General features: G+C 38.4%; 1 protein-coding gene across 2 annotated transcripts in view; it reads right to left on the bottom strand.

The window, feature by feature from the left end:
* Positions 1-2,228: 2,228 nt before the first annotated feature.
* The window catches only part of TECRL (trans-2,3-enoyl-CoA reductase like), a 58,430-nt gene continuing 44,864 nt past the window's right edge, over positions 2,229-15,794 (bottom strand). For both annotated transcript variants that reach the window (XM_056490656.1, XM_056490655.1), the window contains exons 5-12: positions 15,290-15,405; positions 13,181-13,286; positions 12,022-12,094; positions 10,239-10,282; positions 6,650-6,707; positions 5,694-5,782; positions 5,231-5,276; positions 2,229-4,000 (exon numbers count right to left, since the gene is read on the bottom strand). In XM_056490656.1, the coding sequence (XP_056346631.1) occupies positions 3,873-4,000; positions 5,231-5,276; positions 5,694-5,782; positions 6,650-6,707; positions 10,239-10,282; positions 12,022-12,094; positions 13,181-13,286; positions 15,290-15,405 (660 nt within the window). In that variant the 3' untranslated portion in view covers positions 2,229-3,872. The remainder of the gene's footprint in view (positions 4,001-5,230; positions 5,277-5,693; positions 5,783-6,649; positions 6,708-10,238; positions 10,283-12,021; positions 12,095-13,180; positions 13,287-15,289; positions 15,406-15,794) is intronic.

Raw genomic sequence — 15,794 nt, forward strand, 5'->3', positions numbered from 1 at the left:
TCCTGAGTTTTCAAAGGCTTCAGAAGTTACATAAAAGCAGGAACACGATAGAGGACCAGGTATTGTGGAGGTGTTAATACCTGGTAGTTTTTTTTATAACCTAAGCACCCATATTTCAAGACCCATTATCTTGTCTTTTCTTTTGATAAAGCAGTTTTAGATTGACTATTACATTCCAAGGAAATCCAACATAGAATATTTCAGTCACATGGTGACCAATACTCCTCACCTGGACAACTCATCGTTCGGTTGAGCAAGATGGAAAAATAAACTTGTTCTCAAATGTCCTCTCAGGGAAGAACTGGGTGAAATGCTACATAAACAAATAACCAAACACCAGGACCATGATAAAGGCATGGCACAGCTTGGCTCTTGGAGCTGATACCTGCAGAAAGAGTTGTAAGTTTGAGTCACAGGTGGCTGAAGGATGTGCAGAGACCATTAACATAAACATTCTTCTGTGATGCTAAACATGTGTGATGTGAAAATAACCTTTAATTGTAGCTGTACAGCAGCCTCTGTGCACTCACCTATGATAAACCAGACCTTTCATTAAAAAATATTGCTCATATAGGTACTAATCTGTGTTCAATGACAGCACAACACTTCATTTATTTATTTATTGAACACTGGGATAGGCACAGAGTGTGTTTCTCTAAAAATTTCCATGAATGTTAATGACAAGGAATATCACTTGTAGAGAGCACTCGTGCCTAGGAAAATATAGAAAAGGAAAGCCAATATAGCATCATGTGAAAAATATTAGCTTGCTGAAAAGCTTTTTATGGTTTGAATTAATTTTTAGCTCAGCAGCACTTGTTAAACCTATAAATAGATAAATAGTCTCTTGCCTTCCTATACCTTTTTTCCTCTTATAGCGTGCTTTAGAAGTCTTCACATTCAGTGATTTTTATTTTATTATATTTAGTTAACACTGCAGGCTCTCTTTCAGAGGACTGTTTTGATAACTGGCTGTTTTATCTCAGTTCCTAGTGCGATAAAAGCCAATTTGGAGTCACTTACTTTATACAAAACAATGCAAAGTACAAGATATTTTGATGATAATAGCAACTTTAAAAAAGGATGACCATCTGCCTTTATTCACTTCTGCTTTCAGTGTCCTTTAGAGCTCCACTTTCCCTATGGAAAGATGAAATCACAGAGATCATTTTCAGTTCCTGTCAGCTGCGATGATGTGGTAACCATCTTATAAGATAAACATATGGCTGGGTCTTAAGGGCTTTTTCAAACTGGGAATCCAAATATAGGCTGCCAAGTTGTGTACAGAAGCATCTGCCACGTCAGTTCCCCATCACAACGACCTGCTCTTTTCCAGGTTGGCATGTTATGGCAAGAACCAGCCACAAAAATGTAGAGCTGTGTATCTGAAGGCTTAACTTTAGACTCCTTAATCTGCATGTTTTGGGAATAATTTGGGACAGATGAGACTCATCCACCTGGAGAGTTCCAGCAGAATCCCAGATGTAAGCTGCAGGGTGAGCATGGAAGGACCTGGAAGTTGAGCATGTGCAATAGGGAGTGATTATTTTGAGATACACTTTAGTCCCATTGGCAATGCCATTCACACAGTCCTTATTGGTCAGGCCGGGAAGGATCTATTCATGCTCCATCTGATTTATTTTTCCATATTTCCTGGCCAGACTGTTGTCTAGTCTCTGTATCTTGCTTTATTCATGGTCTCTTGGTTCCAATGGCTTCCCTCCTGAAGCCCATTAAGCAGGAGCTGCCCAGGAATTGGTGGCTCTGAGAAGTGAGGTTTGTGCTCTAGAGAAAACATAGCCAAAGGGAATTTGCAGTTGACCACTAACTTCCTCATCAGCCCCTCATATGAGAAAGACCCAGATATATAGAGCTTGACAAGGCATTTTTCTCCAGGTAACCAGCACAATTATGAGAAACTTCCTCATTAAAATGTTTATATGAAGACAACTGTTGTGGCTAAAAATGTGCATGGTGCTTGTGGGTTAAAATCACTGCTGATATTTTTATGTAGTAATTATTTTATTTTAACTGGATAGGTTTCTTTTCTTTGCTTGGCTTTTTTGATGTCCTATAAGGCTTCTCAAAACAAAGGCTGCTGATTTTTATAAACTTTTTGTTTTGAAGCAGAACATGCCCCCCATTCCAGGAAGTTAACTTACCTTTTCTAATTGCATGGAACTTGCCCTGAAAAATCAGAGGAGGACGTGTAACATGGAGAGGTCCATAAAGGTGCAGGAAGTTAGATTTATTGCTATTTGTGAAGCCATTTAACACTGTTCAGAGCAGTTTTAGCTCATCAACACCCCACTGGTGAATCTCAAAGTATCTATCATGTTTATCTGAGACAGCCTTCTGTCATGTATCTTCATTTTTTCTTACCCAGTGTTTGCTCTCACCCTTTACTTTACTTTTTACCTTACTTTAAAACTTCAGTCATTTACCTCAGGAGCCAAAACTCTTTTCCCCCTTACCCCATGTACTGAATAAACAGGGAGTTTACAATTCCTTAAGTTTTTCCTTCACCTAAGCTAACTGCTGAATAGGAACCATGTTCCCAGCAATTGAAATCCCACTGGAAACATGCCTTGAATATACTTAAATCTGCACCCACTTATCAAAAGAATAATAAGTAATTGATTTTAATAAGTTACTCTTTTATATAGACTGTTTTAGAACTTTAAAATAAGACATTTAATAAACACTAAGGGAAAATAATTTCAGTAGCTGGATTTAAAAAAAAAACACAACAGCCTTTACTCATGCATCTAACATTGTCTGGGAAAAAAAGTTTTAAAAATATTGGGGTTAAGTATTTGCTTAAAGAGTACAAAAATATTTTTTCAAAAATAGATCTTTATTAGCAGTCTGGGTTAGAGAACTGGATATTCACTTTGATTAGGGTTTTCCGTTGAGAGGAATAAAAATTTTACTTCACAGGTTACAAGTTAAAAAGAAATGGAAAGTGATATATTTACACTACAAAGATGAAATTAAGTTACAGTGGCTAATAGGATAAGTGTTGCAAGGTAGACATTAGAAGAGGGATGTGAACCCAATTTACCAGGCAAATTAACTTTGTTAGAACACTTGAGCTGGTGCAAAGATAACAGAGTCTTTAGGAGACAAACTGCCTGCCTTGCTTGTTTACTCCAGCATTTCTCTAATGATTATAAAATTCTTTAGGCAAGATTTTTTTCACCAGCCTAAGGGCACCAAACAATCCTCTCTTGGGATAGTGGGGCTGATCTGCCTACCTAAAAAAAAAAAGAAAGCCAGTCCTCTTTGCAGTGAGCAATTTAAGCCAATTTGTATTAAATAATTTGCTATGAGATTTGATTAAAAAAAGAAGTAAAACTTTGTGAAGATAGACTAGTGTTCACAGCACAGTGGTCATCCTTTGATGTGACACCTTAGAGGAGCTGAGGCAGAATGTGCTTTTTCTGTGCAGTTAAATAAAAATAAGGCTATGAAACATCTTCTGATGGAAAAATCCAAGACTCCCCTCAATATCTAACACTGAACCTTAAAATTACCATACCTGAATGTGTTCAGACAAGTTGTGTTCATTAATTTTAGCAGCATCTGTGCCCATTTACACCAGCTAAATATCTAGCATTCAATATAAGCATTTTTCTTGTCCCTTTTCAATTAGCTCCATTACAGAAAATCTAATTAAATCATATCTTTTAGCAGGAATTCAAGAGTTAAATTTTTGCATTTAATTAAAACCTCTTCATCTTGAACTGTTAATTTCCTGCAAAATATATCCAGTAGGTTTTCCTCTGATCCACTTAGTTCCTGAATGAAATGGCTCATTTACTCTGAGCTGGCTCTTGAAGTGTACTTAGGCTCCAACTCTGGTGGCAATCTCAGAAGATGATGGGAATCATAGCTGCTTTTCTCCTCACTTCTGGATAAAATCTCTTCAGATACAGCTTGTGTTTCTTCTGGGCCCACAGGGACATCTGGATGACCATCAGGAAAGCAAAAATGCCAACTAGCAGGGAAAAAGATTTAAAGAAAAGGTGTGTCCTTTCAGTGCCTGTTTCTGTAAATGCAGTAGGGTTTATGGAAATATTTGCAGTCTCTTCTGTGGGCAGAGACCACTCTGCAGTTCCTCTGGAAGTTGTTGATATACCATATACCATATACCATATACCATATACCATATACCATATACCATATACCATATACCTTATACCTTATACCATATACCATATACCTTATACCATATACCATATACCATATACCATATACCATATACCATATACCTTATACCATATACCATATACCATATACCATATACCATATACCATATACCATATACCATATACCTTATACCATATACCATAGTCTCCACCTCAGAATTCACATAGATGATGTTCACATTTGTTAGACTCACCCTGTACCGCCTCTGACTTCACCATAAAGCCATAAATCTCAACCCAAGGCCTCTCTCAACCATATTTCTTTACTTCTGAACTACAGCACTTCTTTGTTTCTACCTCTGGCTGCCAACCATGACAGGGAGCTCTGCTCTACCTCCCTGCTGTGTGGAGGGAGAGCTAAAGCAAGTAGGCAGCAGCTGCCTGATCCAGCCAATAGGCACCAAATAGGGGATAATTTTACTGGATTTGCATTTTGCAAATTCATTATCCTTTGGTCAATGTGGAGGTGGTTAATCAGAAACATCCATTTGGCATCCAGTCAAGTTCTGTCTGGGACAATTACAGCAAGGATGAGTGTGCTGCATATTGCATTATTGAGTTGCTGCTCCTGCCATTGTAAGGACAGCCTTATATTGTCCCCAAACTTTCAGATAATTTCCATACCAAAGCCCAAAACATAAGAATGTTTCATCTTTCCAGACAAAATTTCAATTTAATTTTTGCATCTTGCAGTTTAACCCACTTTTGAAATTTGTTTCTTTTTCACTTATAAGCCATGTAGGGCTACTTCTTGCAAGTAGTTTTTATAGATTTCTATTTTGAAAAGGAAAAATCATTAAAAAGTGAATGTCTTGGAGAGCTCAATCCCAGGGACTGTATTTTTGTGAGTGTTTAGGTCTCTAAGGATGCAGCAATGTACTGAGTAAGAGTCACAAATGCCAGTAAGCAGGCTGCTCTTAAAAGCATCTTGGAGGTTTACCTCATATGGCAAATTTGATGGCAATATTTCATCTACTACAAACTTTTTTGGCGAAGTTTAGATTCTGTTTCAAACTTACCTGGCAGAGTTTGTGTCATCACTGTGAAACTAATCCAAGACCCAGCCTGTTGCAAAAAAAAGGCATGGTTAGTTGTATATTTTATGTACAGACAAATGGCACCTTTTCACAAGATCCCCATGGAAAAAGTGTGATACTTGTACTGGAAATGGGAGAGGAAAAATAGTAAGAAATGAACCCCCCAGTGTGCTGGATGGGGTGAAGGGATGGGTGGTAAATCTTTACATCACTGAGAGAGAGACTCTAGTGGAGGGAAATATAGACAAAAATCCATGTGATAGTGATGTGAGGGAAGAGGAGGGTCTGGTGGAGAAACACTTGTGGGAGGAAGGAGGCTCTGACATACAGAGCACAAGGATTGATGTGCAGAGGAAACTGCCTGGAGGTGCTGCAGATTTTCTGCAGACAAAGGCTGAAACAGTGACCACCTACCCTTGCATATAAGCAGGAGAAAGTCATGTACCTCATATGTATAGTTGGGACAGGATACCAGCAGGAAGAGCCACGTGAAGGGGTTGTAGGTTGGACTTGGAAAACAGGTTCTATTTCCTTCTGGAAGGGGGAAAGAAAAAGGTGAGGAAAATCAGGGAGAGGTGAGCTGAGTCTTATCACAGCCTGCCCATGTAACTGCAATCCCCTGGGCCAGTGCTCTCAGGGTACAACCTCTTAGAAAAGTTTCAGTGAAGTCTTTTGAGGTAGCAGAAGTAGATTTATCCCAGTGAGAAAGAACTTAAATCAATTTTTTGGCTCTTGCTGCTTTTAAACTGAATTAGGCTCCTTGCAAGAAATAACATAAGCAGTTTCCTAACCACAGAGCATGAAAACATTCCAGAATGGAAACTGACTTCTGTGAGTGAAGTTGACCATACTGTGGTATTTTCTTGAATAGGGTGTTCTAGTGGGGAAATTACACTGTTAGTGTCTGAAAACATATTTTACTTTCTGTTGTATATTGTCTAACCTTTATTCTCATGAGACAAAAATGCTGAGCCCCCAACCTGAGCATACATATACACTGATGCTTGTGTAAGTATTCATGAGTCTTTCTCTGTGTATTTCAATATATGCATGTACATCTTTGCCTGAGATGAATGTGCCTAAAAACTCTGCAATATAGTTTAGAATTTTTGACACTTTTTTAAAATGAAATACTTTTATGTCAGTCACCAGCATGCTTTAAAGAACTTCAGTGCTTAAATCCATATTTAACTTGCAGTTGTGTCTAATTAAGATAAATTTGCTATAAGTTTTGAAACAATAACAGTGTTGCTAATGCTTCCTTGTCACAATTCTTTTGAAGGTGTTAGACCAATGGCGTGGTTACTACTTCATCTTTCTTTATTCAAGGGATGTAGGTACATAAATTACTGTACAGCAGCAGAAGATGGATAGGTTAAGGAACAGGAAACAAAGACAGACCTGAATTGATTTGGTGAGCTAAAGCTACGTTGATAAAGTGATTTCCAGCTTCACACATCTGCAAGACATTAAAAACATATTTTCAGTTGTATGCCTAAAAGGCTGTGGCAATTGTGCATAACCAGAACCCTCCCCATTACAGCCTCTGTACCCAGGAAATATGTATTCCAAAAAGCAGCCCATGGTCTCTGTCACACACCCACGTGTCCAGTGAGCCCTGTGGGTGCAGCCTGGGGTGAAAGCCCCTGGCACATCCCCATGGAGCTCTGTGCAGCCACACCTTCAGTGGGGTTCCCATCCCCAGCACGTGCAATGTGTTTGGCCCTGGGGAGACCAGGGACATTCCCTGGCTCTAAGGAATCCATCAAGGTGCTCTTCTTGATTTTTCCTGGATTGAATCCCAGCTGCAAAGCAGCAGGGGAAAGGCTGACCTCTGGATTTGTAAAGATGCCATGAGTTGATGTCCCTACCTCTCTTCCTACACACACTTCCAAAGCTGTTCAGCAAAGGAGGAAGGAGAAAAAGGATGATTAAAAAAGCAGTAGTGTCTAAAAGGCAGACTGGTTGAATGGATAGTAATTAGGGATTGATAAAGTAAGGGAGCCAGTACTATTCCTGGTTCTGGAACTCTCTGGCTACGTTGTTTCCAGCCATAACCAGCTTCTCAAAGTTGGTCTCTAACATGTAGGTATTTCAAACTTTTGGAAGAGATACCATTTCTCCCCATTTGCTTATACAGCCTGTAGTACAGGCTGATTTCAGATTTGCTTCAGGCTTTCAGTACTTCATCAGTTACAACTGCTGAGGAATGAAAATCAATATTTACCCATATTTAAAATGGGAACTGGTAGGAAAATCAGTTTAAATTCCTGAAGATGAGCTGTCATCACAACTATGTAATTTTATGGTTTTCATTTTTCCTCTGCTCTGTGAAGAAAACTCAAATGGTGCATACAGTTCAAGCTCAGTCTAAATTGAACTTTTTATTAATTCTGGGTTTGAAGATTGATTTGTCCTCTCAAATTGAAAAAAATGCAGTGTTAAAAATTTGCATTTTCTTATATAATTTTCCATTCTATATTTTGCAAGGGTCAAAAATGTTTAAGAAATTAAAATAAAAAAGGACATGTTAAAACCAAGAGATGTTAAAAGTGTGAAGTCACAAAATTAATATAAAAAAAGAACTTCAATTGTCATTTTTAAGTCAACTCTGAAAGTCATCCATAACAAATTTTTGTTAAAGCTAATTGGATGAAATATGTAATTTCATTTTATATTGAAATGTGCTATTATCTGAAAGAACATTTTAGATAGAAGAATTGCTGAAGAATTTTCCCTTTCTTGGCAGAGATTTTTGTGGGATTTGTTTGGAAGGTTTAAATCAGGTCTATTAGTAAACAGACCTGTTATTAGCTGTTATTCTGCATGGGTAGGTAGTTACAGTTCAATTCCTGCTGTCCTTTTAAATTCTTTCAATTCCAACTAACTGACAATCCTCTGTTATAAACACCAGATGTAAAACACTAAATGGCCAGAAAATGAAATTCCATTATAAAATACCATATCAGAAGCTATAACTCTAACCATAGCAATAGATGTAATTTTAATTTACATACTTCCAATTATGAGCAGGGAATGTGATTTGTTTTTCTGAATTGCTATTATTTTAAAGAAATAGATTTTGTGGTTAAAAGTGGTTTTGTAAAACACCATAGCTAATGAGATGCCCATATTACTGTGGAGCAAGAGATATTCACACACTATAATTAACCCCTACTAATTCTAAGTGAAACAAGCTAAGGGTATTTCTGCAGGGATATTTGTTGGCTTACCTTTGACTCTGCAGCTGCATTCCTCTGTGATTAACTCTTATGTCCCTCTTTAGACATGTGACTGTTAATGTTCTACATTGGGAACCATTGCTAAATTTAAGCCAGTCCTCAGTTTATCATATATAAAATATGGGGCAGCAGGAAACAGCAGAGAAAAAGCTGATGCTATTTACAATTATAAAATATTGAAGCCTGCACACTGTTTCACCTCTTTATATTCCAAGTGTGCCCTATGAGAAAAACATCCCTGCAAAGCTTAATTTCTCTAAACATGAAAATCTTTCAGGAGGGCCTGCAGAAACTCTTCATATTACTCAGTGCTGTTGTTTACAGTATATGCAGATTTATACATTTAAATCAGGATGTGTAATAAAGACAAGACTTGAAAGAGGGTAAAAAAAAAAAAAAAAAAAAAGAAATCTTCCAAATATTTTATTTATATGTTTTAGAAAACTATGAAAGCAGTTTCAAATTATTTTATTTCATACGTTGATGTTTTAAATTCATTGTATGGGAATCTGCCAACATAAGTTCTGAAAGGGACAAGGTCTTGAGTTTCCATGGGTAGGGAGTTCTCAAAAGAGCTATAAGAATTCAGAGTGCAGACCAGGTGCTGATGCAGATCTTAAGGGGATTGACATATTTTATAGCAAATACCCCCAACAGGACTCATCCCTTTGCTTGATGGCAGATTTTCCTTACAGAATGCAGGGAAAGATGTTTCAAAAGAAAAGGAGGTTTTCTCTAAGAAGAGACTTTGATGAGAAATAATTTTGCTGGTAGCACTGGATATTCAGACATGCAGTTTGCTTGAAACACCCTCTGAGCCTGGGGAGGGTGCACACAGCAAGGTTCTGAGGAAACTTCTGGCCAGAACCTGCAGTACTGGGTTATTGCTTTTGGCTCTAGAGCCTCATGGAGTGTGTGAACTTCTTCATAGAAGTATTTTTCTTGTCTTTGCTAAACCTTATTAGAGCAAGAAAAGCTGAGAACTGCGTGGACAGACCCAAACTGCCAAAACTGTGACCTTTAAGGGTCCCAATTTACAAAAGCATTTAAATATTGCTAACTAGTTTTTGAATGTTTTTCTGAATAGTGTTTGCTTGAAGGAGCCAAGACATATTACTGTCCCATCACCCTGTCATATTTCTGGAACCTGATCTGTATCTGATTTTCAAAGAGGATGTTTTGGCTACTGGCCCAGCAGTTCCAGAGGACAGAGAGGATATGCATTTCCATGTGAGAACTTCTTACCAAGCCTCTGTCTCACTATACAATTCTGTTCAAACAGCAGCCATCCTTCATCAGCTGCACTTTCCCTTGGCTTATCCCATTTTAGCAGGGTTTATTTATATCATTTTTATTAGCTGTTGATATAAGTAATTCAGGATACACTGAACTATTGTGAAGTCTGCTTATCATGTAATTCTTTAGTGTTTTAAAAATGTCAAGTTTCAGTCTGTCTAAAAATTAGTGTTCTAACACAATTACCAGTAATAATACTGCTGATGACGTTCTCACAGCTCTCAAATACAATACTTCAGTTTAAAACTCTGTGTATGTAAATATTAGTAGGACACTTCCTGACTGAGAAACCTTAATAGATTAGTACTAAATCCAGTTAAAGTACACAAAGCTGTGGACATGGACTTATATATATGTATACACACAAAAGCACAGAAGCATTGCTGCATTTTACTAAATTGTGAGTTAATCCTATTCCATAATCATAAATAAAACTTCATTTTTGTACATACCAGAAAAACAAGAGCAGCATAAGAAACTTGTTTGTGGCCAAATGCTAGAAAACAGAATGAAATTATGAATTGCATTTTACGGTATGCACATGGTTTGCTGTGGGTGAAATTAATCTAGTGCTGAGGAGCAGAAATGCTTCTTTCCTGACAGGCTCTGCAGAAAGATTGGATATTACCACACACAATATGAAGACAATACAAACAGTAACAGCACTCTAGAAATGCCAGTTTTACACCACTGATCTCAAGGCAGTTCCCAACTGTTTTTTGTATCTGCCAGCTTCATATATCAAAGTGCTTTGCCAAAGCAGCTGCTGGTGGTGAATCCCTTGAAAAGGCAAGGAGAGGAGTGGAGTGAAGGTCAGTGTCCAAATCAGGCTGAGAATCACAGCCTTATCCATAGACCCTTCTACTTCCACGAGCACAAAACCCGATACATGACCTATCCATTACTTTTTTTTTTACTTTAGCAGCGAGGCAATAGTGAGGCTTTACTACCCGGCCACTGCCTGCTTCACAGATATGCAAGAAATACATTTAGCACTTGTAAATTTTACCTGCCATCTGGCTGCCCTGTTTATTTGTGATTGTCCCCAGACCAGTGTGGGGCTCTACCAAGTTCATGTCCAAAGGTTTACAGCTCCCAGGCAAACCTTGGTCATGACTGGGGGACACAAACCATGTGTACATACCTCACTTGCCTTGACCTGTCTCATTAAGACTTTACTTTTGAGAATTCCTTTTTCCTGGCTGGCATGGGACTCCTCTGTGGTGCCAAAAGCATATTAAGGCAGTGGCAAGCAATTAGAAAAATTTCTCCTAGAAGTCTCCTGTTTTGTGTCTTGAACAGAGTTTCCCCTATAAAGAAGCTGCACTTATTGATTTGATAGCCCAGACTGCTAAAAACTGTGTCTAGGGAGGTTTCTGCATTGTTTGCAGCATTGTTCTTAAAGCCACACCAAATTCAATGAATCACATAATTTTGAAATAGAACTATTGTGCTAGTTTAAAAGGAAAGCAAGTGTCATGCAGGAGAAATTTTTGATTGAGAAAACTTAGCAATTTAACCGAGTGTAAATAAAAATGGCAAAGTAAATGCTTTTTCCCCAAAGTTCACAGATAAATCTGAGATACAGAGGAAAATAAAGACTAAGGTGTAACAAGGAAAGTAAAGCAGCAGAAAAAACCTGTTCCAATCATTCTCAAAAGAAGCAAAAGTCCAGAGAGCAAGCAGAAAAAAAAATAGTGAAGTAACAGCAGTGCAACAATAATATATGATGAGAGGGAACAAAATGATGGATGAAATCTGAAAATTTAAAAAAAAAACTTTCTGTTATCAGCAGTATGTGACGGATTTTTACTGGTTTCTCGGAGTGGGAGACAAAAAAAAAATCAACCTTAATTTTCATTAAAAGTATGCATCTTTAGCAAATAAATATCTTCTCTAAGAAAATACAACCATCTCTAGCTCTCTCCTGCATTCTTTAATATGAATGTTCTGAAGATGAGCAAAATATATTGATCTTCGTAAAACACTCTACTTGTCCAAAATTTCCCATTTATAAACTAGACAATGATTGACCATTGCTGAACAGGCATGAAAATTCAGAGGTGCTTCCAACACAACAATCTTCCTCCTGGCAGGGAGCAAAGCCTAATTGCTGGCTGGATCAGTCATATGATTCAATGTGGGACCCATTTCTTGCTTTTGGAGGGTTTCAGGTTGCACAGCAAAGACTTTTTCACAGCGAGTTGGTCAGTTCTGTGTCCTGCCCATACCTACATGGAGGCGTGTACCGTGGGTGGTTGATGTAGTATGCAATCCAGGATGTGAATCCCCAGTAAAAGGCACAGCCCTGGAACAGACAGATAACTTTTTTTGAAAGGGCAGTAAGGAAGTGCAAACTGTGACTTTATAAGCATGAATTCTGCCAAGTGCAAAACTCAGGTGACCACTGAAAGGCTTTGCAGTTGTTAGTGAGCCCTAGAATATAGATTTTTCTAAAATGCTATGAAGCCAGTAAAAAAAAAAAAAAAAAAAAAAAAGACACAATATAGATTTTTTTTAATTGTGTTGAATGTGTTTTACTCCTGTTATAGGAGTTGGCACTTCTTTTCTCCTTTTTTGATTTTACTGCTGAAAATCACATTTCTATGATCTGGGCTATTAAAAGTCTATGGCTGGTTAACACAGCTGAACTGAAATTCAGCATTTCCAAGCAAGATATAACAAGACAAATAGAAGGCTAAACCAGACGAAACAAGAAAGAGTAAAAGTCAAGTCCTGTATTGTAGCCATGTGTTAATCTCCTTCACCAAAATCTTGAATGTTTAAAGGGAGGGTCTTCAATCACACTGATTGGGATGGAGGGGTGATACAAAGTGCCCAAGATAGAGCATGTGAAATAAAAGAAAAGTAGGGCTGAGAGTGATGACACACAGTTGAAATTCAGGAGGCTTTGGAAGAGTGAAGACCTGGCCATCTCTCTGTCTTCCTGCCTGGGGCCTCCATCTATAAAAGGAGAAATTTTTTTCCTACTTGTAATTTGATTTTCATTTCCTAGCACAAGGCCTGTCTCTTGCTCTGTATTTATATCTCACCAAGGAAGCAGTGTATGATTTCTGTCAACACTGCTAGATGTTGCAGCAGCAACTATCACCATAAAATAGCATTCAGTCTGGAAAATATCCTGGACATGACAGTCAGCCCCTTGGGTGAATGAGTCAAAGTGGACATTTACATGCAGGAGCTAAAATGGACATTGATTTCAAGTTGTGTCCTTGGGGACATGGTCCTGAAATCCTTCCTGTTATCTGTGTTTTCACTAAACATAATTCCTGGAGCTACAAAATAAATTAATTTTTATTTCCCTATCTTCTTCCAAGGACTGCTTTGATATGAGGATATTCTCTCTTACACAAGATGATAAACATATTGTCACCTTTATCATATTTTTCAGAGGAGTGTGCCCTTCCGAAAACTTGTGAACAAATAATGTCTCCAGAAGATGTCTGATGTAGTGTAAACAGTGACAGAAGCAGGCCAAGCTGCAGGAGGAAAAAAAAAAAGAAAAGGAAATTAAGGTAAGTGAAAGATTGTTTTTATTGCTTCACAGTTAATGTCATGAAAGGAATAAGAACTGATATTCCAAAACTGCAGTCACATTAAAATTGTGGGATTTAAGATATTGTCTTAATTGAAGCATCTGGAACCAAAGATTTATGGAATCATTTTCAGTGTTATACAAAGTTGCTTGCATTTTGCAGGGAAGCAACCTATTTTTTCTAGCCTTGAAATAAAAAGAGCTCTGGATGTGATACATAGTCCTGACAAGACATTCAGACAGGACAGCTGTGTATACAGCCAGGCGTCTGACACGCTCTTCCAAAAGATGTCTCCCATGTTTTAAGGCCACCTTAATGCTCCTGTAGGATGTGTCTGACATTTAAATACATTCTGAATATCTTCTGAATGGTTTCCTTGTCCTTTGCCAACTCTAGTAGCTGCATGGAGGTAGCTTGTGTTTCATTTCCTCGTGGATGCAAAATGAGATTTTGTTGCTAAATTAATCCATTCTGATGGCTTTTTTGTTGCCTGTTATAAAGAAGTGAGGCAATTGTGGTAGAAATTATAATATTGATTCTCTTTTGAGGAAGATTATGAAACAATAACAGGCATTGCTGATTTGCTTCTGAGAATGAGCTGCAGCTCACAGTGATTGAGCTTCAGAAACAAATGTCAGCAGCGATTCCTGATGGCATTTTATCTTGGTTACATTTACCCAACTACCATAGCCCATCTTGCTGCAAACCAATTATAAGACATAAATGAAAAGTGGTTTTCAGCATGTGAAATCTCAAATAATTTTATTATGCATCGTGTATGGTAGCTAAAGTCAAAGATTAAACAATTTCAAAGTAATTAAACCAGAGAGAGTTGAGCTAAGAGAATTTTGAACAATTAACAACTTATCCAAAGCCTGAAGCAAACTTCCAGCTTTGCTGGAAATTTTAAAATTAATTTGGCTTAGGATTGAGACCTCAGATGAACCCATTAAGGAGTGGTCACTGGCAGGATTCTGCACAACCCTTGCCCACATAAAAGAAGGTAAAGGCATTGCAGGTCCTTCTGTGCTGCCAGAATCTCTCTCCTTTTAAGCATATGCACAAAAGAAGGGAGACAAGCATCTTGTAGCTCTGGATTTGAATTCAATTATTCTGTGCTCTCATTCCCAGCTCCACTAACTCCCTTAATGTCTCTCCAAGTGCCTGTTCCTCCATCTGTAAATGGTGTTATTACTCGCTGTATTTCTCTGCTGTGTACCAGTTCCTCTGATTCTGCAATCCCAGCGTGGAAGAAGTGATGGGAAAGCTGTACAGTCCTTGAGCCCCCTAGGTCCCTGTGTGTCCTCCTATATGTGGTCAGCTTGTGCAGGTGACAGGCTTTCCTTGGTCACTTCTCACCCTTCTGCCAGGCACTAATCACCCAGAATGGGACAATTCCACTGGAGGAAAGCCCCTTTAGGTGTGAAAGTTCCCAGTCTGCCCGGTGCATTCTACCACCATCCTGTGGAGATGCTGCTTCTGAGTTTTTTGACTTTGCTCATGACATGCACACTTTAGAATTTCCTCCTTCTTGTGCCTAGGTGAGAGCTGGTGTGGGGATAGTTATGTTCTGTGTTGGATGCTGATGCTGCTGATTTTAAGAGCATGAACGTGCAATAAAACTGGGAGTGGGGCACCTGAAGTCTTGTCTTCTCTGTCAAGTAGGACTTTGGGTGCTACTACTGTATTATTTTAATTTCTGACTTGATGTCAAAGTATTAGGGGAAAACACTGCATCTCCATAGTGACCAGATGCAGTGACCATTGCTGAGATCCCATTTTTGGTCAAGCTTAGGAGAGCTGCTAAAATGACAAACAGGTATTGCTAACAAATGAATCTGACACCAGGCAGGCAGCCTCAGACCCCCTGTAACACCCTCAGCTCTGGAAATGCAGCCTCCATCCCTCTGGTTTCTCATGAAATAACTCACACAAGTGTCACTTACTGAACCACTGGGTGGCGGAAGTTCTTCCTGCTTTCCACTTGATCATAAATCGTCGAGAGGCGAATGTAAAAGAGCAAATATATGAGAAGAGGCCCGGTGTATTCTGTTAGAAAAAACTAGAAATGAAAAATAAAATAGCTGTGGCAGAGTAGAAAATTGTATCAGGAAAGATGTTAGAAAAAGAATACCTCTATCCATAACCCCTATTCATCCTTCAAATTACTTTTGGCTTCATTTTCAGGACTTAAATGACACATAGGAGATTCTTCTGTAGTCTCTTTAGCAGAGGAGTAAAATCCATCTAGGAAATGAGAGATAGGTTTCTGTGCAGAACATTAACCCAGTCAGGAATGCTTCATGGAAGGTGGTCAAAATCACAGTTATCTCCTCTTTATATTTTTGGCTGTGCCATGGGGTGCCTATTTGGAACCTAAATAATACTGAAAATCAAGGCCAAGAAACTGAAGGCAGCTTGCTTTCTGCCAGTGTTTTCTGCAGTTAAGTG

Source organism: Oenanthe melanoleuca, chromosome 4, assembly GCF_029582105.1.
Source record: "Oenanthe melanoleuca isolate GR-GAL-2019-014 chromosome 4, OMel1.0, whole genome shotgun sequence".
NCBI classification, from domain to species: Eukaryota; Metazoa; Chordata; class Aves; order Passeriformes; family Muscicapidae; genus Oenanthe; species Oenanthe melanoleuca.